The sequence below is a fragment of the Agelaius tricolor genome, unplaced genomic scaffold (assembly GCF_023055355.1).
Source record: "Agelaius tricolor isolate 1412-34295 unplaced genomic scaffold, bAgeTri1.0.p SCAF_18, whole genome shotgun sequence".
Taxonomy (NCBI): domain Eukaryota; kingdom Metazoa; phylum Chordata; class Aves; order Passeriformes; family Icteridae; genus Agelaius; species Agelaius tricolor.
Genome location: NW_027269278.1, coordinates 12,342,895 through 12,369,597, shown reverse-complemented (window position 1 = coordinate 12,369,597; position 26,703 = coordinate 12,342,895). Strand labels below are relative to the sequence as shown.

Here is a 26,703-nt window from a genome sequence, read left to right as displayed (position 1 = left end):
TGTAATTGGCAGCCTGGCTGGTTTGGTGTGCGAGGCACTGCTGCAAGCCCCATCCCCTGGGAGCAGGGGCACTGCTGCAGCCCCCCGGGACACCTGGATCCATCCTGAGCTGCCCATCCCGTGAGGCTGGGGTTCAGCATCCGACCTCGGGTGCCCACCCTGGGGCAGCCCCGTGCTGGGATGCAGAAACCGAAGCTCTGCAGGCAGAGCTGGAGCAGGGTGTGGAGAGCAGGATGCATTTTTGGAGAGGCCAGCCCAGTGATGGAGAGGAGCACTGGGGATGAAGGTCTCCATCAGGTGGCCAGACCCGAGCATGGCAGCAGGAGAGCAGCATGGCTCCAAAGCCCTGCAGGAGCAAACCCTGGGATGGCTGGGAACAGACACATCCTAAGGGTATCCTGAGGCCTCTGGGAGAGGACTGGGAGTGCTCCCCCCTACAGGGGAGCCCCCAGCCCAGAGGTGGAAGGTTCCACCCAAAGCTCCTGCTCCCCTGGGATTGTCCCCAGGCACCCAGGATTGGGACCACACAGCAGTTCCTGCTTGGGAAAACATTATCAGCAAAGCAGAGCCTGTTCAGCACGCAGAAGTCTGACACCCCCTTACCCTCAGAAGGAAAAATGTCGAGGAAAATGAAAAAAAAAAAAAAAATTGAATAGAGAGAAGAGCAGAGAGGGAGAAACTTTTCCTGGAGAGCCCTGGGGAGGGAGGCAGGGTCCTGGTGGGGAGTGTGCCATCACCCCTGTCCGGGGGAGGGCTTGGGCTGCAGCAGGGCCCGGGGGGAGCAAGGGACAGAGCCCTCCCCTGGAGCACGCAGAGTCACGCGTGTGGGGCTGAGCACGTGTGGCAGCGCGGGGGTGGCACGGGAGGGGGCAGGTCACATTGCCGAGCGCACGGGGACACGAACGCAGCGCAGGTGGGAGGCACTGGGAGTGAGGAGGGGGCTCAAAGCTGCCCACGGGCATCCTGGGGGTCCTGGGAGTGGGGGGCTCCTGCTCTTGCCTCTAGGGTTGCAGGGGGCTGCTGGGGGCTGGCAGCAAAGTGCTGAAGGAGGAGAGCGCTCCCACAAACATCCGGATGCCCCGGCCCCCACAGCAGCCCCCACCTCCTGGCACAGCCCTGGCGTGGGGAATGAAGCCCCTTTTTGTGGGAGCAGCGTGGGGAGGAGTTGTGCAGATGCCTGGAGGCGTTTTGGGGACCGTTGTGTCCCCGGGGCACAGATGGCACATGTGCACTGCCTGCAGCCCAAGGGAGGTGCCTGGGATGCTCTGCCCATGCCAGGGCATGGCCAGGCTGGGTCTGGAGGTCATCAGCCCTTGGGGACTGTGGGTCCATCCCTGTGCCCTTCCCTGGCTGGGAATCAGTCCCTGCTCTGCCAGCAGGGTCCCCTGGATGGGGCCAGCCAGGAGCAGGAGGCTGGATGCAGGGATGCAAGGTGGGGATGAAGGTGGGTAATGGTGCAATTAATGGAAAAGCCATTAGACCTTTCTCCTCCTCCCCCTCCTCTTCCTCACTCCGCCACTTGCTGTCCTCCTCCACTTCCACCTCCTTTCTTCTCTCCCTCTCTGCTCCTCCTCTCTCCCCTCTCAAAGATTTCTCCCTATTTTTGTCTGGTTAGAACCTTTTCTTTTCCTTTTAACCCTTCCATGGCAGCCTGAAGGGAGCTCAATCCATCTCAGCTGCCAAAGGCAATGCTCTCCCAGCTGGCACAGGGAGTCCCTTCTCCTGTTGTGAGGAGGGCCCCGCTGCTGCAAAATCATCCAGATTTGGGACAAAAGCTTAGTAGAGAGCTCTTCTGGGGGAAGTCAGCAGGTGGAAAGTGCAAGGGGTCGTGTAGACAGAGAGGGTGCTGCTGGATCCCCAGTGAGGGCTGGTGGGAACTCAGAGGGAACCCCCTTCCCTGAGGTTTTGGACCTCACAGCTCCACTTTTATTGCACTTTTTGTGCTTTCTTATGTTCAGCACAGCAGAGAGGCGACTCAGCAACAAAAAGTCCAAGGACTGGGGGGCCAGACCTTCCTCCTATTCCCACTTTGAAACTCCCCCCTTTCTACCCTGGCTGGGGCAGCCCAGGGACACAGCACCCCAGGGCACAGCCCTGTGCTCCCCTCTAGCTGTGCTTCAGGCCAGGCTGCTCGTCCCTCTCTGGGGGGGACCCTGAGGAGCTGCTCCACAGGAGCACCATGGCTCTTGGGGGACACAGTGGGCAAAGGGGGGAGTGGGAGCAGCCAGCCCTCCCTGCAGTGGGATCAGGGCCAGCCCCTCTGGGGACCCTGGCTGGAGGCAGGACGGTGTGGGGACCTGGGGACCTGCCATGATTTCTCCAGCTTCTCCTGACACACTTCTGCTCCATCTGCTCCCTCCTGCTGCAGCGTGGCCCCATCCCACAGCCCCCAGGGCCCCCAGGAATGCTGCTGCAGGTACCAGCAGGGCCTGGATATTTTTTTTTGTGGGGGGGGGGGGAGATAAGCAGTTGCTGGGGTGACAGCATCCTCCTGCAACATGGAAACCACGGTTTCCATGGAAACCTTTTTTGCCCCAATTATTTTACCACTGCCACAGCCTTTAATTTGCCATTAATAGTTGTATTTCAGATGTCCCCCCTGTGCAGGGGGGGGGTGACCCCCGGGCAGCCCCCGGGCCGGGTCCCCAGCAGGGCCCTGGTCCCCCAGAGGGCGGCGGGGTTGGGAAGCAGTTGCCCCGGCAACAGAAACAGGGCGTTTCTGGCAGCGGTGGTCACCATGGGGACGGCGATGCTGACGAAGGCTTGTGAAGCTGAGAAGACAAATTGCCCTCATCATTATCTCTGGGCTTGTCAATCAAATATATTCCCTTATTTACCTCAGCGAGGAGAGAGCCCCGGGAGCACACGGAGAGGGAGGGAGCGAGAGGAGAGCTGCTTGCCCCAAACTCTGCGCTGGGAGGGAGCATTTCCAGCCCCTCAGGATGGCCACCATCACCTGCAACCGCTTCACTGAGGAGTACCAGCTCTTTGAGGAACTGGGCAAGTAAGTTGGAGATGGGGCTGGGATGCTCAGAGCAGGGCTGTGCCCTGGCTGGCAGAGAGACTCAGCAGAGCTGGGAACTGCTGGAGATGAGGGAAAGGAGATGGGCATGGAGAGAATGCAGTGGGAATCAGAGAGGGCACGCGAGTGAGGATGGGGGCTTCGAGCCCCAGACCTGTTTCTCTGTCCCTGCCTGAGTTCAGGGGCTGCTGATGGGTGCTTGGCTGGGGGCTTGGGACACCCCAGAGGGCTGGAGTTACCTGGGAAGGGCTCGGCTGCCCCTCTTCTGGAAAAGCTGCTCCCAAAAAAGGAGGCTGCTAGCTCCCTTGGGAAGTTCCCCAGCCGGGAGGAGGGACAGGACAGCTGCGGAGGAAAGCCAAAGCAGTGGACACCCCTCACATTTCTTTAGGGAATTTATGTGTGTGGATTCACTGGGGCTTGACTAGACCTGCAGGAGACCCAGTCTGCCTGGCAGCCTCCAGAGAATCCTGGTGGCTTTTGGAAAGATCCAGGGTATTCCCCACCCCTGTCCCAGTGCGGGTGAGCCATAGCCCTGTCTGACCCTGCTCTCCTGCGAGGGAGGGCTCAGCTCCTCGGGTGCAGGTGACATCGTGTGTGCCTGGATCAGTGTGTGTGTGTGTGTGTGTGTGTGTGTGCAAACAGAGCTGCCTGTGCCCAGCAAGGGGATCCTGGGGAGCACTGAGCACCCTGGGTGCAGCAGAGCAGGGGATGCCAGGCTCCCCGTGTGGAGGGATGCAGGGATGCTCCCCGTCCCGCCCAGCGTGTGGCTGTAGACGGGTGCAGGAGTGAGCAGGCATGTGCCTCTGTTTTGGTTTCTGTGCCTTTTTTTGGAGCTGGTGTGTAAATCTGGGCCGTGTGGCCACCGTCCCTGCGGGGTGGCTGGCAGTGTGGTGGTGGGCTCAGGGTGCCTGTGCTCTGGAGGGGAAGCTTTGCCCATGCAGAGGCACAGGGACGCTCCGAGCCCGCAGCCCTGCACCGCCTGGCACGGAGCAGCCTGTGCCTGAGCGTGTGCCCACCTGCACGTGGGCGTGTGAAACGGGGGCGAGGGACAGGGCAGAGATGGGGAAATGGAGAGGCTGAGACAGGAGGACTTTGTGCTGGCTGGGCTGAGTGCTGCTCACATTCCCCAGCCAGACTGTGGCACCGGGGTGCTGCTATGAAGTGCAGGAGGCAGAGGGACCCCCCTGTCCTGGGACACTCACACCCATCCCTGTGGCATCAGGGTGACAGAGAGGGGCTGGTGGGCAGCAGGGGACTGGGTTGGGGAGTGGGTCCCTGTGGCAGGCACAGCCCCAGCTGGCACTGCAGCAGGAGGATGGGCACCCTCCGGGGAGCTGGTGGCAAGGTGGGATGTGGGACCTGCTTTTTCTCGGCTTTTTCTCGGCTTTTCAGGGCTCTAGGGCTTTGTGGTGGTGGCAGGGGATGGGCAGGTGAGGCAGTGGCTGCTCGGTGCCAGTGGTGAGGCTGTGGGGCTCTGGCTGGGCAGAGGTGGCTGTGGGGATGTGGAGGGGAATTCGCAGGCCAGGAGTGATGAGGGAAGACCAGGAGGGCTCCTGGAGGCTTCTGGGCTGTGACACTTTGCTGGGTGGGTGCTGACAGGAGAGCTGAGCACCCAGGCTCAGGGGCTGCCTGCATTGCCTGGCACTGTGGTCTAAAACCACCTGGACAGATGCATTTTAAAGGAATAAAGGAGCAAAGCTGGCGCAGCAGCTCATCCGCCCCTGCGAGCATCGCCCCCGACCACCCAGTCCTGGGCTGAGGCAGGGGCAGCAGCCCCAGCTCCCTGCATCCCACAGCTCCTCCATCCACTCCAGAGGGCAGCTACAACAGCAGCACTGAGGTGTTCCCGAGTTAGGGGCTTCACCAGGTTAGCCAAGGTGCTGTGGGGCTCGTTGGGGATTTTCCACTGGGATGCTTTCCAGCACATCCTGGCACATTCAAAAATCAGCGCTTTCCCACGGGGAAATTTCTGCTTCATGGGCTTGGAGAGGGAAATCAGGACGAAGTGCCGCACCTCTGCTCTGCTGCGGCAGCTGCTTGCTCTGGGAAGTGCCGTTCCTGCTCCGGAGAGATGCTCCCGGTGCAGCCGGGGTGGCTCCGTCCCGGCAGGGCTGGGCAGGACGGCTCTCCCCGCACCAGGGAGCAGCGTCCTGCAAGGATTCAGAGCAGAGAGGCTCCATCCTGAGTTTGCTGTCCCCAAGGGACTGGGGCGGCTGCTGTGGGGCACACGGTGTGTCCCCAGCCCGGCCGGCAGGAGGGCAGGTCTGGCTGCTGCACCCACCCCGTTTCTCCGCCGTTTGCTCGGCCGTCACCCACCCCGACAGCCGGGCAGGTGGGGTTTGAGATGCCCCACACCTCATGGCAGCCCCACGGTGGGGCTTTGGGGGCAGGCAGAGATGGGGAGGGAGATCTGCGGAGTCTGCCCAGCCAGGCACAAGCCCTTGGCACATCCCAAGCACGGCAGGACATCTGTCCCGAGCGGGGCACACGGAGCCGGGGAAAGCCCACTCCTGCGGCAGCCCCCGCAAAGCTGAGCGAGGGAGGGAAGGGCTGCTCGGATCCCCCACGCTGGCAGGAGGGAATCGGGCGGGGGGCAGCGGGGGGGACGGGGAGAGCATCCTGCCCACGGCCCCCCGGAGTAGGACAAACATGAAGTGCAGCTCCATCGGCGCCTCCAAATCCGCCCCCGCAGCAGGTTCAGGGAGAGGCTGGAGACAATTACCGTGCCGAGCCGTAGGATCAGCCCCTCCGCTCCCGGAGCTGCAGGAGAGGGGGCTTATTAAAAAAGGGGAAAAAAAATATGGAGGAACAAAAAATCCCCAGCCCACACTCTTCTCTCTAGAAAGGAAAAAAAATGCCTCGGAGGAGGAGGAGGTGTTGAAGAGAGGGAGGGTGGCAGCAGCACAGCCGGGCACTGGCAGGGAAGGTGTGAAAAAGGGAGAAGCAGAGCATCCTGGTGGCAAAGCCGCTGCTTGAGCTGGTGGGGAAGGCCCTGGGGACAAGGCACGGGGTCAGGCCTGGCCTAGGATCAAGGGACAGGGGCTGCAGGGCTGGGGCTCAGCAGTGCCAGGGCTCAGGGCTGCAGACAGGGCTTGTGCTGGGCTCTGGGTCCAGCATCACCCGGCAGTGGCAGCCAGCCAGGTGACAAGGACACGGTCTGTGCCCATGGCCCTGCAGGTGATGTACCCAACCCCTGCTCAGACTGGGACATGCTGTCTCATCCAAGCCAGGCAGAGGTGGGGGCCTCAGCTTCCACCAAGGTTGGGGTGATCCCCACCCAAAGACCCAGAGTCCGGAGCTGCTGCCCATGGCCAGGGAACAGGACATGATTCCTTCCTTCCAGAGGGGTTTCTTGCAGCTCAGGGGGGCTGAGCTCCTGCCTGGCACCCCCAGCAGTGCCTGCAGTGCTCCATGAACCCCTGGTGTGGAAGGGGATGCTGCCTTTGCCATGAAGATGCTGTACTTAGGTGGAGCAAAGGGGGGCTTTTTTCCCCCTAGGATGGAAAAATCCTGCATGGAGCTGAGTAGCAAGGGAACAGCCTGGCACAGGGAGTAGAGCCTGGCTGGGGGTCAAACACCCAGTGGGGAGGGTTCCTGGCTAATGCAGATCCACTGAAGGACCCAACTGGAGCAAGGATGGGGGTATGGCAAGCATGCTGTACCCCTGGGTATCCTGCACCTGCATCCAGTGTTCCAGGTTCCACCCACCCTCCAGGCACACAGGGTTTTGCTTATGCTTTACAGACCACAAACAGACATTTGGTTTCTGTTAGGAAGGTCTGGAGGAGCCAAAACCAGGAATGCAGATGGGGGAATGAAACAGTCGCTTCCCATGGCTCCCCCTTTTGTGCTGTTCAATTCAAATAAGAAGATGAGCAAGTGGCTGTGGACACTGGGACCAGGAGTGACCATCAGTCCCCAGCCTCCAGTGGGTCTGGGACACTCACAGCCCTCCAACCTGCTGGGTTCTGCAGTGAAACCCTGAGCTGGGGCAGAGGGACATCCCTGCTTGCTGCACTCTCTGCTGCAGACTGTCCTGCCACTGCAGAAACATCACACATATCTTTAGGAAAAAACGTAGATAAGATGAGTCCCAGGGATCCAGAGGAGCCCACAAACCTGACACAGTGTGGGGCTCCCAGCAGGATGAAGAGAGTGAGCCCGCAGGACTGCCAAGAGCTCTGGCCTGCCTACCTACGGCAAGCTGGCTATGGAGCATTTCGCCCACCCTTTCCAGTTAATTCTTCCCCAGTTTTCAGGGGTATTAACAGCTCAGCTCTTTCAGCAGCCAGGATTAAATGGCAGGACGGGGAAGCTGGGAAGCACCAGGATGTTTTCCCCCAGCTCCTGCCTGGCACGTGCTGTGAGCGATGCTCTGCGTGGCAGCACCGGGCGCGTGGGCTGCCGGCTCTGCTGGGGCTCCATCCCCATCCCTCCACACCCGCTGCTCGCCTGCTCTCCTAAAAATCACATTCCAACCCAAATTGCCCGTCTCCACCCGCCCCCGCCGCTAAAATCAATTATCAGCCGCTCTCGGCAGCCCGAGGCCTTTCATTGCTCGGCAGGGAGTTGCAGCGGGGTGAAGGGGACTGGGGGAGGGTGGGGCAGGAGGTGGGATTGCTTTTGAGAGTTATTTTAGCGATTGGAGAGGTTTGGCAGGAACGGGAACCTGGCACAAAGGTTGTGCTCAGCGGGGCTGGAGCGTGCGTGTGTGTGTGTGTGATTGCAGTGCTGCAGCTCCCAGCCTGTGTGTGTGATTGCAGTGCCACGAGCTGGCAGGGCTTGGGGCAGGGGGTACCAGGGCAGGCAGGAGTGCTTGGAGTGTCCCATCCTCGTGCTTGCTCTCCTGCCAGACCCCAGGAGAGCTTTGCACATGTGCAAGGTGCAGCATCCATCCCATCTGCCCAGCTGGGCTCTATCCTTGCAGAGTCCCCTGGGCTGTCCCTGCCTGGGTGACAGTTTTGCAGTGGGAGGGGGGATCTGGCACTGGGCACAGCTGCCAAGTGCTGCTGTGACTGAAAGGTCTAGAACAGAGAGAGCTACACAGACTGAAGTGGCCGAGAGCTTTGTGGCAGCTGCAGCCACCACAGTTTCCCTTGGGAACCATTGCCCCCAGTAAATCACTGCCCCTTCCCTCCTGGCAACAGGCAGGGCAAAGCCAGGAGGAAGAGGAGGAAAAGTGCACAGTGCCTGGGGTATCCCAGAGGAGCACAGAGGGGAGAAGCCCACATTCATCTCTAATTCTGCATGTGCCTCCTCCCATCACTCCTCAAGGACAGTGTGCAGGGAAGCTGATCCCTGTCCCTGCCCCAGTGAGCACCTGCCCCCATCCCCATCCTTGTCCCCATGCCTGTGGCTGCCCCTCACCCCAAGCCACACGAGGGCTGAGCTGTGCCTCTCCCATGCCAAGCCCTTCACCTCTGGCTTCTGCTGTTCCCAGGGGCGCTTTCTCCATCGTCCGGAGATGCGTGAAGGTGCTGGCAGGACAAGAGTACGCGGCCAAGATCATCAACACCAAGAAGCTCTCTGCTCGAGGTAAGGACTGAGGTGTTTTGGGGAAGGCAAGAGGTGAGCAGGGCTCATGCAGTGGGGAATTTGTCCCCTCTGCATGGTGCTGGGAGGATGCCTTTGATGTGCAATGAGGTGAGGGGTCTTTGAGGGGGACCCTTTGTGCCACCCTGTCCCCACTGTGCTACTCCCTGAGCTCCTTGATGGATGGGGTGAACATTCCCGAGGAGGTGTCTTGGTGGCTGCTTGCCACTTCCCATCTGATCACAAGGATGCATCTGCAGCCTGGCTGTGCCTGGGGAACTCCCAGACCCCAGTCTGCCTCAGGAGCCAGAGAACCCCATTTCTGTCCCTGAGACCCCCCCACTACCCTGCACACACATTGCACACAGCAAAACGATGTTTACAGCCTTGCAACAAGTCAGAGCGGCTTTGGGTGCAGGGTAGCACAGTTATTTTGGGACCATAACTTCCTGAGAGGGCCCCTGCTGACACCCCATCCCTGCTCTGGGGTCTGTAAGTTTTCTTACTCATATACCTACATCATTGAAAGGGGAACATCCCTTCAGGTGGGGGTTTGACTTCATTTCTACCTGGAAATGGGCCCTCACCCCTCGCTGGTTTCTGCTCTGGTGGAACATATTGGCTGCTTGCTGCTGGAAGAGGTGCTGGGGGGTCTGTCCTGGTGGGTCTATCTCCAGTGAGGCTGAGATGAGCCAGCACAGAAATCATCAACCAGCCCTTGCCCCAAGCCAGGCACCCCTCTGCCCCCCTCTGCCCCCCTCTGCCCCAGCTGGCAGAGGAGCTGTGGTGAGGAGGATTGAAAGGATGAGGCAGCAGATGCCGTGTCCCCGCTCCGGCTCCCCGCGGCTGCCGGCAGCGCAGGATGTGTGCGGGGAGGAAGCACCCTGCCAGGAGGGTTTAATTAACCTCCCTCGGTGTCTCTCCCAGTTCCACTGCTGACCTCCGAAGGCAAAACAGAAATGCAGAAAAGAGTGACAAGCTCCTTTCTGACCTGGAATTAAACCAGCATGTCGCAGGGTCCGTCCCACAGCGCTGCCGAAGCGGCACAGCGCCGGCACCGAGCCCCTGAGGTCCTCCAGCACTGACTCCTGCCCCTCATCAGGCATGCGGATCATTTTCTGCCTTGCAAGCCCAAGGCTGGGCTCTGGGCAGGGTGTGCAGTGCTGGGCTCAGCCCTTGGCTCCTGCCCGGGTACCCCAGCTGGCAAACGCCTCCCAGTTTTCAGGGCTGCCTGGAGCAGCAGATTGAGCCGCCCTCCCTGTGCTCCCTCCTGCCTCCGCTCGCCTCCTCCGGCTGTTTGCCCCTCTCCGTTCTTCCTGGGCTTTGTGCAGTGCCCAGCGGTCCCCTGCAGAGGCTTCACTGGGGTTCTTTTCCCTGCTCTGCCAGCTGGAATCACCAGTGACTCTGGCTAATGGTGTGGAATCCCCCGTTTCTGCAGTGCTGGCAGGGAGGATGGCACTTCCCCAGGTACAAAGGGCAGGCAGGAGAGAGGTGCGGAGAAGGTGAGAGAAGCTGCAAAACATCCCCAGTCATGGTCTGTTCCTTTAGACAGCCTCCTGGCTACCAGCACAGAAGGGCCAGGAGGAGAGAAGTGGAGATTTTGGAGGAAAAATGGGGTTTGGCTGTGCAGGAGCTGGGTTTGTGGCATAGGAGAGGCTGTAACCCACCTCCCCAATGAAGTGCTTGCCCCACTGGTCACACTGGCCCTCCATCCCATCCCCATCACCCACCCCACAATGCACTTCAGTTGTGAGAACAGCCTGAACTCCAACCTCTCATTGTCACCCTGTCCCACCCTGGCAAGGCTGTCACCCATCGGGGGAAACAGTGTGGAGAGCTGAATGAGGCCACCAAGGTTATCTCAGCCTTCAGCTGACAGCCTCCAGCACAGGCAGCAAAGCTGACCCCAAGCCCCAGAGTGCCTCTGGGACAGGATCCTGAGCCCTGGGGAGGCTGCAGCCCTGCAGAGAAGGGGCTGCTCTGCTTTCACGGCTCAGCGGTCGGAGACACCCAGGTTTGGTTTGATGCAGAGCGAGACTCTGGGGTGTGAACCTGCAAGGTAGCAGTGAGAGCACTGAGAGACAGCAGCCCTAATTATATCCTCACTTGTCCTGGCTGCTGAGTGCCTGCACAAAATGCCTCCAGTCAGGCACCTCCATGCAGGGCAGCTGGGTCAGGTGTGAGCAAGGAGAGAGGGGCAGAGGAAGAAACAGAGTGATTTGCAGATTCATTCTGAGCTGTCCCAGGGCGGAGGATTTTTTGGCTCAGCTCAGCTTGCTTTGCCCAGAGCTCTGTTGTCTCACATCCCCAAGGCTGCTGAAAGCTGGGGAGTGGGACCTGTGCTTCCTGTTTGGAGACAGGCACTGGTTCTGAGGTAGGGTTCTGCTGTGGAGGAGAGCAAAGCCCTGGGGTGGAATGGCTGACGATGGCGAGGGGGAGTGAAGCCCATAGCCTCATTTCATCCTCACACCTCTCACTGGTTCACTCTGCCTTCAATTGCTCAAATTGTACCATGCAAGACTGGCAGGGTCCTGGCTGATTGCCTGTGCCTGGGTGAATAGGAGAAAAAGGAACAGTGCTGCCAGCAAGGATAACCCAGGCAGATCCAGGGTATTTGGGAGGTGATCAGAGATTGTTCAGCATAAGAGAAGGGAGAGGGGAGAGTGAGGGATCATTCCAAACCCTAGATTGCCCATGGCATCAGTGCCTGACGGGCTTAGCCAGGGACTGCATCTGTGCTGGGATTGTGCCCAATCGTGCCTTGATGCAGAACTTATCCCAAAATCCGTAACTCTTTAGCAAAAAGAAAAAAAAGCTGCTCTGTCCCCCCAGGTTTCCTGTGCCAACACCTCCTCTTAGAGCCATTGATTCCTTTCCTCAGATCCTAATCTAGGGCCGTTGCCTCTTTCAGATCACCAGAAGCTGGAGCGAGAAGCCCGGATCTGCCGTCTCCTGAAGCACCCCAACATTGGTAAGTGCACCCCACGGCAGGTGCTCCATCCTGGCTCTGCTGCCCTCCCAGGTCCCAGCCAGGGCCAGGGGGTCTCCATCCATCGCCCAGCCCTGTCTGCAGCAGCACGGGCTGCGTGTCCCAGAGGCCGAGAAGGGCTCGGTGCCGTCCTGCCCGGCTGATCTGCAGAGCCATCCCTCCTCTTCCTCACGGGAAGCACCATCTCCAAATGGGGTCATGGGGAAAAAGGTCCCCACTGGGCACAGCGGGGCTGAAGTAGGTCCGGACTAACCCACTTGGCCACAGCTCCCTCGGGGAGCAGCGGAGCCCCAGGAGGCTGCAAGAGGCTATTTTTACTGCTCTCCCCCCGCTCGGGTGCCGTATTGCTGTGCGTGCTCCAAAAAGCGGCTGCGGCTCGGAGCAGCAGCAGCGGCAGCGCGGGGCGTGTGGGAGGAGCGATGGCGGGGGGAAGCGAAGACTTTCCCACCGACCGTCCATCTGAAAGTAGCCTCCTTCGGAAAAGCTGTTTCAGGAAAACTCCTGAGCCCCTGCAAAAGACAAAAATAGGCCAGAAGGAGAGAGAGAGAGAGAGGGGAGGGGAAAAACTGCAGTTACAAAAAAAAAAAAAAAAAAATCCCAAACTCCATCGTGGAAGTGATGCTGATGCAGGCTCTTGATCCCTGCGGATGGTCTAGGTGAGCCCCCTCTTCTCTCTGCTGCATCCCAGGATGTGCCAACCCCAGTGAGATCCTGCAGCTTTAGGGAAAGCATTTGGTGGTTTCTGCAGCCCTCTGAACCCACAGTCAGGAGCTGGGAGGGCTCCTGCGTGGCTGAGCTGCTCCCTGGCCCCCTCACTGCTCCGGTGACCTGGATCCATCCTTCCCCAGGAGCTGCTGCAGCAGATTCAGGGAGCTAGAACCAGGGCCACTGGGACAAGCCATGTGGCTCCTGTCCCATAAATATTTCAGTTCCAAAAAAGACTGTCAGCTTCCATCTGTCTCGGGCACACGGCTGCGTGGCAGGTCTCCCCTTCGCTGCCGGGCTGCCGGACCCTGCAGCATTCCCCAGCCTCTGCTCCAGCAGGACCAGGAGCTGTCCTGCAGGGGTCCCTCCGGGGCCTCCAGCCTCCTCTTTGCACCAAAATACACGCGGGGATTGCCGAGACCTGAGGGAACACACTGCAGAGTGTGTGAGTAGGAAGAAATGCTAAACCTGGAGGAAGTCACCGTGTGAGACCTGCGGGATGGCACCTGCAGGATGGCACCTGCAGGTTCCCCAGGTTCCCAGCTTGGCCACAGCTCTTTCCCACCGCTGTCTTCCACCCCGCCCTCTCCATCACATTCCCTTGGGTCTGGCAAGCTCTCTGAGGACTGAAACACCTCATCTGTCCCTGTCCTTGTCCCCCATCCCTACACTACCCCTCACTGTTTGGCTGTGACCCGGCAGCTTCAGAGCTGCAAAGGCTGGAAGGGGTTAACAGCATGAGATGCTAACAAGCCCAATCTGCTGCTATTTATACTCAGGAGGCTCTTCTCCACCCCCCACCCCACACCCTCTTTCCTTTCACCCCCCTCCACTGCTCCTGCTGCCTGGAAACTTGGGCTCGCAGCTTCCACAGGCGGCTCAGTACCCACACAGGAGCTGGAATGAGCAGTGCACTGCAGAGCAGCCTGGCCTGAGGAAGAGGAGGCACTGCTGCTGCAGGAGCCAAAACAGCCCTGTCCAGCCCTTCCCGGGGGGGAGCGCCCCAGCTGCCAAGGGGCTTTGCTGTCCTCTTACTTGCTCCCTGCAGGGAGGGGGGTCCTTCCATCTCCCATGAGATGCTGTTCCTGGAGGAACCAACCTGTGCTCTGTGCCGTGCCTGCTGGAGAGCTCACATGGAAAGCTCTGCAGGGGCAGTTAAAGGCAGGCCCAGGACACCACAGCACACCCACAGCACTGGGTGATATACTAGGGAGAGCTGTTTCCATTCAGGGAAATCTTGCTTTATTGGGAAAACTTTGGCTGCACTCAGCCCTGGAGTTTGAGCTGCAGGTACTTGTCCTCTGACTCTCATTCCTGAAGCTGTGTCCTGCTCCTGCCTTGGCTCTCAGCTCTGAGCTGGAGTGGTTTGGCCAGTGTGGCTCTCTCTGACTATGGTCAGTAACAGATACTTGTAGGATCAGGCTATATTTAGAGCAGCTGCTCCCTCTTGTACCTTCTTGGCTCCTGGCAGCCTCAGGCTTTGGGACTTCCCAAGCAGGGAACATATCTGGACCATATGCTTATGGTTATGCTGGCCCTATCCACACCAAACTCACCTAATCCCTCTGAGAATCCTTTGGCTTCTGTGGGATCCCAGGCGTGATACCCCCAAATCCCTCCCAGGCGAGATGAAACGGGAGGAAATGTGTTTCTTCCAGCAGAGGAAGGCAGAAAAGCTGGGGCTGTATGTTGGAGAAAAACGGAGCAGACACAGATGTCAGAGCACAGGGGATGTCTGCAGAGGCCAGCAGTCAGGAGGGATAACCGGGGAATGAGATGAGCAACTTGTGTCAGTAGCCAAGACCACAAGAGAGACAGAAAAGATTCTGACCAGCCCATCTGTCACAACAGGACATGAAATGAATGACATGCACACACTGAAATGTCCAAGGTAAAAAGAGAGTAGTTTATTTCCAAACTCCAATATTCATGGGCTTTCAGAAGTGACAATGGATTGAAGGATGAAATTGCCGCCTCTCCAGCCACACTGGTCAAACCAACAGTCCATCAATTCTCTCCTCCTCCAGAAAGGAATGCAAAACAATCATTATTTACATGAAAAGCGCATGAGAAACTCCATCACAAAACTGTAAACATCAGAAGGCTTAGAAGAACTTAGGAGAAGAGGGTGACACCCATCAGCCCTCGTTTGCTCTGTACCCTGGCCAGGTGAGGTGATGCTGCTGGCAACTTGCTCTTGGCAGCCTCTGGATTTGCCCACAGAGCTTGGAGACAGGAAAAGGAGCAGCAAAGTGGTGTTTGCTGGCCTGGCAGATAAGAGTGACATGGTGCAGTGTCTGTGCTCAGTGCTGGGGTTGTTATCTCCCCTGGCTCACACTCAGTCTGGAGGATGTTTCCATATAGGGCTCAGCTGATTTAGATGCAGTAAAAGGGGCTAGGAGTAAAAACTCCCACAAAATCTCTCACCTGAATGTTTCTTTTTTCTTCCCTGATTCCCAACATTCTCAAATATGTTGGAAGTTGTATCAGGCTGAAACCAGGTGAGAGAGAGGAAGCACTGAATATTTATAGCCTCAAGGGAATCAAACAAAATACCAGGGGGCAGAGAATGCTGGAGAAGTGTCTGTTTATCCACCCCACCTGTTTCTGTGCCAGTCCCCTTGCTGCACACCTGCCTGCCAAGTGTGAGCAGGGATCTGAGCCTGAATAACCAGCATGCAGCAGGGTGACAGGTTTGTACCTGGCTGTACCTGGCAAGGGGTGTGCCCAAAGGGAGAGGGTGCCAGGAGATGGGGAAATTCATCCCGTGAAGATTCCTAAGGAGAAAAGGAAGGTCATGAGCAGAAAATAAAAAGCCCTGTGGGTGCCAGAGTTGTTAGCTCAGCTCTCTGCTGAGCTCTCCCTCTGCTTGGGCACCTCTCCTGATGGGGTTGGGGACACCCATGCCTGGAGCCTTCCCAGTGCCCAAGATAGCCCAGCAGCTGCCTGGAACCCTGGCCAGGCACAGCCCTGGGGCACTCCCCAGTTTGGATGTGATCTTTGAGCCTTGCATGACTGCCCCAGGCTGGGGCCAAGGCTGGGGTCCCCCCCCCAGCCAGTGGCAATAGCAAGAGGAATAGCCCTGCTGTGCCCTTCCCCAGCTCCTGCTCGTGCCCAGAGGGGAGCAGAGGCATTCCCAGGGAAGGGGGTGGGAGCCAGGTGTACCCCATAACCCTTCTGTCTCTGCTGCAGTGAGGCTCCACGACAGCATCTCTGAAGAGGGCCACCACTACCTGATATTTGACCTGTGAGTAATGCATCCCCTACCCACAGCAGCTCCGTGCTGCCCCGGGGCTGACCTGACCTCCACCTCACCCAAGCCCTTCCCACAGGCTGGGTTTGACCCAAACTCGGGTCCCCCAGCCTGGCAGAGGGCAGGTCCCTGTGCTGCACCCCCAGTTCTCCCCCCTGCATGTGCAGGGCCGTTTTTGGGGGGATTGCCAGGGCTGGGTGTGCTGTCAGTCAATCCAGCCCCTGCTCTCCTGCAGGGTCACCGGCGGGGAGCTCTTTGAGGACATTGTGGCCAGGGAGTACTACAGCGAAGCAGATGCCAGGTGAGCCAGGCTGTGGAGGGGACAGGAGGCGTCCCCTTCTCTCACAAGCTGCTCCCTCCCAGGGTCCTGCATGATTGGCTTTCTGCAGCACCAGCTCATTCTGTCCTGGGAGGTGTTTTACAGCCGATATGCAACACATACTCATAGACTGGAACTGTGGTGCATAAAAAACCCAAAACCACCCAAAATGCTCTTTTAAACTCACCCAGCATGTGCTGCCATAGCACTGGTGTCCACTTTGACTCCTGTGGCTCCCAGCCATTGCCCTCAGCATCCTCATCCTCAGGATGCTGGGATAGCCAACATCTGACCTGCCTGTACATGAACTGGGTGTTGGGTGCTCCCTGCTCTGGGGGCACCAGGGCTCCCCAGGCTGGCAGGGAGGAAACCCAGCACCAGGCTAGTGGCCAGCCAGGGCCACGATAGCACAGACACCCTGCAGATGTCACTCCTTCCCCCTGGAGCTGCATTCCAGCCCTCTGCAAGTGTTCCTCTGGCATTTGCCACTTAAAAGCACTGAGGAGGAGCAGTCAAGACAGGCTGTGCTGGAGCTCTGCTCCCTCCCACACTCCCACTGGCACTTTCCAGGTACCTTCTGCAGAGCCATTTCAGCCACCCCTTTGGTCCCTGCAGCTCATCCAGGGGACAGGATTAGTCTCACTCTTTTGAGGGGACATGATCTGGCCCTCTCCAGTCCCCAGATATCACTGTGCCTCATGGCTTTGCCCCCAGGCTAAGCATAGCCTGTACCTCCAAGGGGGTGGTAAACTCTGCCTCTCTGCATGGAAATATCCTTTATTTCTAGGCAGAAAACAATCTCATTTAATGGGCTGCCTGCACTGAATCCACTTACAGCCCATCCACTTATTAGTGTCATACAAATAAAATAAAATACATGTAAATAAAGACCTTCTGCCTTGCACATAAGCTGTTTTGGAGCAGAAGTGATCAGTGCCTCTGTCTTTTTCCCTTCCTGTCTCACGCACACAGCAGAGCTGGAATGTAATGAACTAGATATAAAGCAAGCAGACACAGCAGAGCCACCTGCATTAGAGGAAAGCAGGGAAATGGGGCTGGAGCAAAGGTTGCACGGAGCACATCTGCTCTGCCTGGGTTTGGAGACCAAATCTTTGCTGGTATTGTGATTTCACTGTTGGTCTCCAGCTCCCCGCCTCCAGTGCTGCTCCTGTGGGGTCCCCGTGGGCTCAGCTGTGTCCCCTAAGCTCCTGCTCACCATTATTTGGTGCACAATAGCTCTGTTAGGTTCTTACTGGGTTAGAACTGCTCCCCACAGCTGTGTGGGTGTCAGTGGAGAGGGATGCTGAGCTGGGCTGCAGGGCTGCTGATGGGCAGAGGGATGGGGAGAGGGGTGAAATGCAGCAGAACAGAAGTGTCTGACAAAACTCTGCCTCACCAGGCACTCGTGTGAGCTTTCTCCTCTCTCCCACAGCACTTGTGTGAGCTTTCTCCTCTCTCCCACAGCCACTGCATCCAGCAGATCCTGGAGGCCGTCCTGCACTGCCACCAGATGGGGGTGGTTCACCGGGATCTGAAGGTAGGAGCTGCAGGCAGAGTGCCTGTGGGAGGACGGGGGACCCCATCTGTGATGCAGAGCACTGTGGAACAACGCCCAGAGTCCTTCAGGGTGCTGAAACAGCAGGGAGGAACTCGTGCAGGGCTGCGGGAAACCCACAGAGCAAAGACCACTCCTCAGTGAAATGACAGAAGTTGGGGTAGGGAGTCTGGGATCCAGGGGCACCAGGACAAAGAGCAGGACAAAGCAGTTGGGGAGCACATCCAGATCTTCCTCTGTGCTGTGCAGTGCTGGGAAGCTCCCCCTGCCAACAGCAGAGACCCTGAGGGGTTTTCACTCCTCTCCGACCCCCATCTCCTTCTGCAGCCCGAGAACCTGCTGTTGGCATCCAAGCTGAAGGGGGCTGCCGTCAAGCTGGCTGACTTTGGCCTCGCCATCGAGGTGGAGGGCGACCAGCAAGCGTGGTTTGGTGAGTGGGACTGGCCTGAGGCGGGGCATGGTGGTTCAGGGGGGCTCCAGGGCCCCAGCCCAGGGTTTTGGGAGGGCCCCAGAGCACCAGCCCGGGAAGCACTGTGGATGAGCAGGCTGGTGTGGAGCAAACAGCTCCGCGGGGACTCTGTGAGTCACCGAGGTGTCCTGGTGAGATGGACAAGCCAGCAACAGGGCCAGACCAGTGGGGGGAAAGTGCTGGAAGTGCAGAGCAGAGCACTCCAGCCTTGGGCACCATCTGGGGTTTGCAGTGGTAGAAAAACGCCGTTTGCTCTGGCCTCGGGAGTGACAGAGGCCTCTGTCGCGGGGCTCGGGGTGTGCCAGCCCCGGGGCTCGGGCCGTGCCTGGCCGGAGCAGTCCCTGCCGGGGAGCTGGGGCAGGGCTGCCTGGCGGCGGCAGTGACGGGCTGTCTGTGCTGTCTGTGCTGTCTGTGCCAGGTTTCGCCGGCACCCCGGGATACCTGTCCCCCGAGGTGCTCCGGAAGGACCCCTACGGCAAAGCCGTGGATCTGTGGGCTTGCGGTGAGTCAGACCGGGGCCGGGCCGGGCTGGGCTGGATGAGGCAGGCTGCTCATCCAGCGCGTCCCAAGATGCAGTTTCCAGTCACACCTCAGCGAAGTCAGGGTGGAGGATTTACCCAGGAGATGGCACATCACCCTGGGCAACACACTCTCCTCCAATCCAGGGGCACCCTTCTCTGCAGGATCACCCCCCTGTGGGTGCCTAACTCGGAGTTATGCACCCAAAGCTCCCAGTCAGATGAGATCCTGCCTCTTTTCCCTGTGGTGCTGGTGGAGTCAGGCAATGCCTCCCAGCAGCTGTAGCCGTAGGGGAGCCTTTTTCCATCCATGATGGGGAGGAGGCATCACCCACCCCTGCCAGGGCACCCACTTTGGGCTGTGTGGTGGCTGCCACAGCCTTGACCCTCCCCAGGTGCTGAACTGGACCCACCAACAAACCTTTTGCTCTTTAAACAGTGACCAAATCTCTATGCTTCCCCAATTTCTGTTTTTCTGCTTGAGCTTGATCAGTCCCCAGGCTGTGTGTGCCCCTGCTGCCAGCAATGAATTCTTTCCCACTGATCCCATCTCCTCTCCTGGGCAGGTGTCATCCTCTACATCCTGCTGGTTGGGTACCCACCCTTTTGGGATGAAGACCAACACCGACTCTACCAGCAGATCAAGGCTGGGGCTTACGATGTGAGTGGGTTTGTCTTGCTGTCCCTTTCACAGTCTCCTTTCTCTCCTGCTGTCCCTGCCTCACAGCTGCTGCTCTAGAAGAGCAACCAAGACAAATTCTGACTGATGGGAACAAGCACTTTCCTCTGCCCTGGTCACAGAGCATTGGCCTCATTGCCATCCCCAGCGCACACATTGGCACATTTCAGGGCCACTTTGTGAGAGAGAGAGGTCTTATCCTGAGCCTTCCAACTTCTTTCTTCCTCCTGCTTTTTCGTTTTCCACCTGGCAGCTCTTTCCAGTGGCCACCAATTCTCCAACCTGTCCCAAGTGCAGAGGGACTCTCTGCCATGTCTCACCCCCTTCCCTTTGCTTTGGCAGTTCCCCTCCCCTGAATGGGACACGGTCACTCCTGAAGCAAAAGATCTCATCAACAAGATGTTGACCATAAACCCCTCCAAGCGCATCACGGCCGCCGAGGCTCTGAAGCACCCCTGGATATCGGTGAGCTGGGGCTCAAGGAAGAGAGATCTGGGCATTCACAAATGGGGAACATCTCACTGGGGATCCCTTGGTATCAAACATGCTGCCAGCTCTCTTCTGCATCCTGGGAGAATGGTTTCCTGGCAGGGTTCCTCTCAATGCTCTCACAGCAGCATTTTCCTTGAGGTTTTACAGCAGAAAAAAGCTTGTGAGTGCAAACAGCATGTTCCTGGGGACCTGGTGATGGGAGGGACACACAGGCTCCCTGCCCTGGTGGGAACGGAATAATTGCTCAGTGTCATGCTGTCCATGGGAGGGGGGGGGGGGGAGTCTTTCTTCGGGGGCAATGGGAGTAGGCTCATGTTTATCCATCCATCCATCCACTCCAGCAGCAGTCCCTCCAGCCTTCATGCATCCTGCTGTTTCAGCTGCTGGTTCTCACTCTGAATCAGATCCTAAAGGCAGGAGAAGTCTGTGGGCTTAACCAGACATGTGCAAATCCTGAGCACGTTGCTAAACATGGCTGGTCAGTCAAGGGGTTAACTCAGGGGGCAGCCAGTTCTCCACACACCCCCACCACCAGAGCAGATCCTGCTGACTCCAAAGCTTCCATCTCCCACTGCCCATTAAACTTTTATCTGCTGCTGCTGCAGGCAGCTCTGGCCCGAGCCTCGGCCGTGGGAGGTCATACACGTGTGTGAGCATGTGAGAGCCAGGCTGGGGGGCCCCTTCCCCCAGAACTGCTCTGAGGCAGCTCTCTCTCTCTCTCTCTCTGCCCCCAGCACCGTGCCACCGTGGCGTCATGCATGCACAGGCAGGAGACTGTGGACTGTCTGAAGAAGTTCAATGCCCGCAGGAAGCTGAAGGTAACTCTGTCCAAGCTGGCTGCTAAATGCACAATCAGATCATTGGTGGGCTTGTCCCCTGGGTGGGAAATGACAGGGTGGTGTCTATGGCAGTGGTGTGGGGGTGATGGGCATTTGGGGACCCTCATTGTGAAGAAGGGGAAGGAGACTGATGGGGTGACAGATTCATCTGGCTGGGGTTCCCAACTGCTCAAAGAAAGCCATGGTGAAGGAAAGCACTGAGTTACACTGGACACTGGCTGAGGACTTTTCCACTGGAGCCAGTGTCCAGATAGCTTCTTTTTGGGGCTGGCCTGAGAGGCACAGTGAGACCCTTTGCCTGATGGCCAAGACATTTTGGAGCCAAGAATAAAGTGATCCACAGACAGACAAAAAGTTCACCCACCCCAGCAGCCCCACAGCCTTTCCCTTCTCGGGTGCTGCCATGCACCACAGCCTGGACCCCTCTGAAATCACCATCTCCAGCTTGAGCACCTCCCTGAGGCACCCATCTCCTGGTGCTGCTCAGCCTCAGCTGGCAGCAGGGTGCTGAGAATGGGCTCTGGAAATCACAGTGCTGCCTGCAGAGTGGGGTGAGGCTGGTCTGTGCCACAGCCTGAGCCATCAGTGCTCCAGGCCTGAACACAGCGTGACACAGAGCAGTGCAGCTGCAGGCCACTTACAAGATTATCAAGCAAAGAAACTGGCTATAAACTATTATTACTTTTCAGCTAGACAAGTAATCAAATTAGTTCAGGCATACTCTTCAAAATAGTAATCCATTACTGTAAGCAATTAGTCCAAAGTAATCTTATTATACACTTAGCAACTAGTTAGTAGACTCAGCTGGAAAAGGGGAAGGATTTTTACAAATGTTGTTTTGTGGTGGTGATCTTTGCGTGGCTCCCATGAGCAACCCCTGCCCTGCTGCTCTGAGCTGGCACAGCTTTAATCACAATTAGATCCGGTTCCACTCCCAGTGGGTGCCCTTGCTGCCAGCTGCTGGCCCCAGTCAGTGGGGTTGTGCTTCATCTAGGACAGGGCAGTGTGGGAATGAAAAGTGCCCTGCAGATATTTAATATCCCTTTAATCTCGGAGGGAAGGCAGTTTTAGAGAATGCAACCCAATGCCAGCCATGGTGCTGGGGTATGGAGTCAGGTATTGAGAGCTGCTTTTGATGGCAGGAGGAGAATATCAATCCGTGGGCCAGTTCCTTCCTTCCCGTGGCTGGGGGACAGGTGCTGAGCAGGGCTTTCCTCCCCCAGGGATGGGGGGAGCAGCAGGTGCAGGGACCTGGGGTCCAGCACGCCCTTTCCTTCTGCCTTCCTTGTCTTTCAGGGAGCCATCCTCACCACCATGCTGGCCACCAGGAACTTCTCCGGTAGGTGCTGTCTCTGGGACTCATCTCCTTGTCTTACAGGATACCCAGGGCAAATCTGTAGGGTCCCTGGAGAGCTGGCTTTGCCTCATGTGTCACAGAGAGGCTGAGGTTGCAGCCTCGTGCCTCTGGGGATGTGTGGCTGTGGGTGCTCCTCCAGGAGAGGTCACCTGGCACCTCCAGGCTGGCTGCTGGCTTGGGATGCAAGAGAAAAAGTGTGGGGTTGAGGCTCAGTGATCCACAGTGCTTTAGGGTTTCGGGGTTTGTGTCCACCCAACCATCTGACTTGTGCAGGAATGGGGATGTGGGTGCTGGGGGCAGCAGAGCTCAAGCAGTTGGTTTGGTTTTGTGTCCTCCTGGAGATGTTTGTGGCACAGGGAGAGCATCCTCTGCATCGGGAGTAGGGAAAGGCCCCTGGTGCCACTGCAGGCAGATGGCAGCAGGATCTCACAGGTCCCTCCCCAGGCAAGTGGATGCTAACCCTGCAGGATTCTCCACTCTCCTCCTGCCTCCCTACATCTCTGGTTCTGCCATGGAGACAGGACCAGCATGGCAGCCTGGCCTGTGCACTGGAGAGGTCTCAGTGCAGCCAGAATCCCTCTGCTCCAGTTCCTCACTGCATATGGGATGTCACAGGCGATTCCCCAGGCATGGAACCAAATGGAGCCGTGTGACTGCAGGGCTCAGCCACCCGCTGTCACCTCCTGCCCTGCCCAGCGCTGGGGACGGCCCTGCGGTGGTGCTGCAGGGCCGGGACACAACAGCCAAGCCCTGCACGCTGCTCAGCTGGCTGGTGGCAGCTCTTTGGGGTTAGTTGGGTGTTTCAGGGCTCTTTGCTGAGGCTCCCCGAGTGCCAGGTGTAGGAGGTGGGCAGGGGTGCCAGGGCAGAGGGCTGTGGCCAGGGCTGCTCTCTGCATTTGTCGTGGGGGGATCGCGCTGACACATTTAGCACTTGTGGCGGGCGCTGGAGGAGTCCAGCAGCTGGGGGGATCCGATGTCAGCCCCACGCCGGGAGAGGCGGACAGGAAGCACCGAAAGGAAGGAAGTTCAAAGCATCTCCCCTGGTGCTGCCCGTCCCACGCACGGCCCAGGGGCTCAGCAGTCCCTCCTGGCCGGGAGCTGAGGGCGGCAGGCGCTGGGCTCCAGCGGTGCCGCCTGCGCTGGGCTCCGGGGCCCCGGCTGTGCAGCCGGGGGGCCGGGGCAGTGTCGGCAGCGGAGGGTGGGCACAGGGCAAGGCGCCTGCTTCTCATCCTTGTCAAAATGCGGGCTTGCAGCTGTCGGGCCGGCGGGCCGGCAGCACATGATCCCGGCAGCATGGGGCTAAAATTAGAGGGCGGCAGGCGGGCAGCCCATTCCTCCACACTGCACCACGCCGGGTCAACAGCACGGCCCGGGCAGAGCCCGCCTCTGCCGGGCAGCCCTGCCAGCTCCTCCAGCCGCCCCAGGCGCTTGGCGTGACGTTAGGATCGGGTCATGCCCTGGGCCAAGAGCCGCTGCGGTAGGACAGGACGGCGCTGGCAAGGTCGCCCCTGAGCTCCCACGGGTGCAGCGGTGATTGCTGGAGAGAAGGAGAACCCCAGCAGCCGGGCCGGGGGCTCCCGCCGCCCTGGCACCCGGCACCATGCTGCTGATCCTCGCCCTTCTGGTCCTGGTGCCCTGCCTGGCTCTGCTAATCTCCTTCCTCCTCTCTCCAGGAGGCAAAAGTGGTGGCAACAAGAAGAATGACGGCGTGAAGGTAAGCTGAGCCCCGGTGCCCTGCGCTGCCTGCCCCGGCGCTGCCGGGCGGTGCCGGGGGTCCCTGTGCCCGTGCTCTCCTTGTGCCGGGGTCCCTATGCTGGGGGTCCCTGTGCCGGGGGTCCCTGTGCCCGAGCTCTCCCTGTGCCGGGTCCCTGTGCTGGGGGTCCCTGTGCCGGGGGTCCCTGTGCCGGGTCCCTGTGTCAGGGGTCCCTGTACCGGGGTACCTGTGCCCGTGCTCTCCCTGTGCCGGGGTCCCTATGCAGGGGGTCTCTGTGCCGTGCCGTGCCGTGCCGGCGGTGAGCGCTCCCGTGCCCCGCTGGCCCTGGGGGCTCCGTGCTGTGCCCGTGCTCTCCGCTCGGCAGTCCCTGCTGCACCCCGCGCTTTAAAGGGCAGCTGCTGGCTCGGCTGTCCCGGTGTGTCCCCGGTGTGTCCCCGGGCTGCTGCCAGCACAGGCAGCGCACAGGAGATTTTGCAGCGCAGGGGCGAGGGCTGGTGCTGGATGGAGGGTGCGCTGCGGGAACTCGCTGCTGTTTCAGTGCCGGCAATATCCTCGTGTCCCTCGCTGCCCCCAGGGAGGGGGAGAGGCAGAGGCTGGAGCAGGACAGGGGGCAGCAGGAGCAGCTTTGCAGCCCAGGACCATGGCTCCAACAGCAGCTCTCTAGCGGGATGGGTAGCCTCATCTCCTGCTGGCCCAGCATGGGGGTCCTGCTGCAGCCGGTGAGGCTGGTGCCAGTTCCTGTCCCATCCTGTTCCAAGGGCTGGTGTGCTGCTGGGTGACACGGGGGTGCTTTTAACGTGCTGCTTGTCCCCTGTGCCCAGTGCAGACAGCAAAGAAACTTGGTGGTGCTTCGACAGAGTAAATGGCTGGGTGATGCTCTGAAAGCAAGTTGGTCCTTGGTGGATCTTGTTTCTTGGGCTGCAGAGCCTGCACGTTCATCAGCCCCTCCGAGGTGGGGGTGCAGCTCTGCTCCAGGACAAGGTGGCAGCAGAATTCTGCTGTTTCTGGTGACATGGAGGTGTGGTGGGTAGCAGTGGTTATTGAACTCTGTTTAACTCCTCCTGCAGGAAGGAATGGTCCATGTGAGGGTCCTTCTCTCCTTACCTGTTCCCTTCATAAATACAATGGATCACTCAGCAAGGAGAGCTGGTGTGGTGACATCCTCCATCGTGGTGACATCCTCCATCGTCAGGCAGAGCTTTGGGAGCCTGACTGCCGTGTGGCTGCTCTTCCTCCTGTACAGGGGCCCTTTGCTGGGAGAACCTATAGAACCTTCTCCTGCCCTTTTGCAGGGACCCAACTGTTGGGCTGGGACAGGTGCAGGGTTTTGGAAGAGCAGAGCCCTCAGCCAGCTTCTTCCTTCCTCAGTAGGGATGGTTGGTGAAGCTGACAGTATAGGGATGGCATGTGTTTCTCTCACTCTTCCCAGGCCCAGCAGGTGGGACAGGAGAAGCCTGCAAGGACTGAGACCGTGCACAACCCTCCAACCTGGGCTCAGCTTCACGAGAGGCCATGCTGGCCATGCAGTGTTATTCTGCAGCATGAGGCTGATGGCCTGGATGGCTCTGAGAGGACATTACTTTGGGCTGTCAGGATATCAGGAGACTTCCAGAACAGAATTAATAGGGCTGGGGCTGGCAGATCCCAGGGCAGTAACAACACCCCTTGTGCCAGACACTGCTGGCCTGTCCTCTGCTGCTCTGAGGTCCTGGTTGCTTCTGAGAGTGCTTCTGAGTCACCTAAGATGTGTCACCACAGGTAGAGCTGACTTGGTACAAGCTCCTTGCTGGAGCACAGGTGAGACCAAACAGAAGATGCATTTTTAACCTATTAAAGGAGAGATTGCTGGATGAAGAAGCTTCATCAGGCAAAGTCCTGAATCTAATTTTCCAGAAAAAAGGGACAGTTTTGAATTTCTGTGTTGTGGTAGACAACCATTTGCCAGCCCAGCTTGCTAATGATGCTCCCTGTTGGACTTCAAAGGAGCTTTGAGGTCAGACATTATCCTGGGAAAAGAGGCACTTCCTATAGCAGCAAAATAGCTTGTTTGGGTGAACAACCTTCTGGCTCTTCACTGAAACTCAGTGAGGAGAGTCTGGTTTGCATCCCCAGCCCTCAGCCCTCGCTGGCCAGAAGGGAGCAGATGATGAGGCTTCATTCCAAGTGCAACCTACCCACCAGCACTCATCTGGAGAGTGTGGACAAACTCTGAGAATGAATTTGCTTTTTTATTGCCCCCTTTTCAACAAGTAAAGGGGAGACAGGTTGGCTAGATGGCCAGGAAGGTGCAGGAGGAGAAGACAAGGTAGAGACGAGCTCACTCCCAACAGCTTCTTTGCATTGTCCACCTTCAGCATAACCATCCCCACCTCTCATTTCCATGCTCAGCCTGGGGGAACCTGCAGCATAACTCATTCACAGGTGTTGTGGGTGAAGCTCTAATGGCCCACTGGGCAACCAGCAAATGTCAGGACACTGCTGAGCAGTGTTAATTTCTTTAACTGGCTGGAAAAGCAAGGTAGGAACCTGGAGGCCTGCCTTGAGTGTTTGGCACGGTGGGAAGGGGATGGTCCTGCCTGCTCAGAGCAGGGCCACGTGGTGTGGCTACTGTCAGGAGAGTGGTGTCCCCACTTGGAGTAAGGTGCTGGACTGGCCATCCTCATGAGAGCAGGCAGATCCCAGGCAGCCAGCCCTGCCTTTCCTGCCCAAAGCTGGGCTGGTGGGCAGCTGCACCTGCCCTCTGGCCTGTCTGCACAGCCCTCCAACACCAGCACGGTGCCAGCCCAGGCTCAGAGGGCTCAAAACTCACCCTCCTGAGGAAATTCCTCACCTACTAAAAGCATTCCCAGGACCAGAATTCCCCCTTGAGCCCTGCTCTGGGGTCCGGGGGAGGTCCTCTGGTGCCAGCAGCTATGATACTCTCACTGCCCTGTGTAGTGTCACATCTTGTCCCATTGTAAACTGATGGAATCCCTGCCCCGTGTCACATCCTGTCCCGTCCTGGGCTGAGAGCTCACTGCCCCGTGTCACATCCTGTTACTGTATGTCCAGACTCGGTGCAGTCACTGCTTTGTGTTGCATTCTGTTGCGTCTGAAATCTCTGCAGTTTGATGCCCCGTCTCATGTCCTTGGGTAGCAGAAGCTGTCAGTCCTTCCTGCAACAGCCCAGCTCCAGTGGCTCCCTTTCTCCATGAGGTTCCTGACAAAATACCACAGCTCACTCTGCCCTTTAGGACATCTTTTTTTTTTGGGTGAAGGAA

At 58.6% G+C, this 26,703-nt stretch overlaps 1 protein-coding gene across 2 annotated transcripts in view; it reads left to right on the top strand.

Moving 5' to 3' along the window:
* The first annotated feature begins 2,744 nt into the window (after positions 1-2,744).
* CAMK2A (calcium/calmodulin dependent protein kinase II alpha) overlaps positions 2,745-26,703 on the top strand; it is a 34,580-nt gene continuing 10,621 nt past the window's right edge. The window contains exons 1-13 of one of the 2 annotated variants that reach the window (XM_071443366.1): positions 2,745-3,004; positions 8,463-8,557; positions 11,466-11,525; positions 15,441-15,495; positions 15,737-15,802; positions 17,285-17,357; positions 17,703-17,805; positions 18,263-18,346; positions 18,929-19,023; positions 19,384-19,506; positions 20,268-20,351; positions 21,669-21,711; positions 23,403-23,443. In XM_071443366.1, the coding sequence (XP_071299467.1) occupies positions 2,943-3,004; positions 8,463-8,557; positions 11,466-11,525; positions 15,441-15,495; positions 15,737-15,802; positions 17,285-17,357; positions 17,703-17,805; positions 18,263-18,346; positions 18,929-19,023; positions 19,384-19,506; positions 20,268-20,351; positions 21,669-21,711; positions 23,403-23,443 (984 nt within the window). In that variant the 5' untranslated portion in view covers positions 2,745-2,942. The remainder of the gene's footprint in view (positions 3,005-8,462; positions 8,558-11,465; positions 11,526-15,440; positions 15,496-15,736; positions 15,803-17,284; positions 17,358-17,702; positions 17,806-18,262; positions 18,347-18,928; positions 19,024-19,383; positions 19,507-20,267; positions 20,352-21,668; positions 21,712-23,402; positions 23,444-26,703) is intronic. The other variant, XM_071443367.1, reaches the window with a different exon arrangement.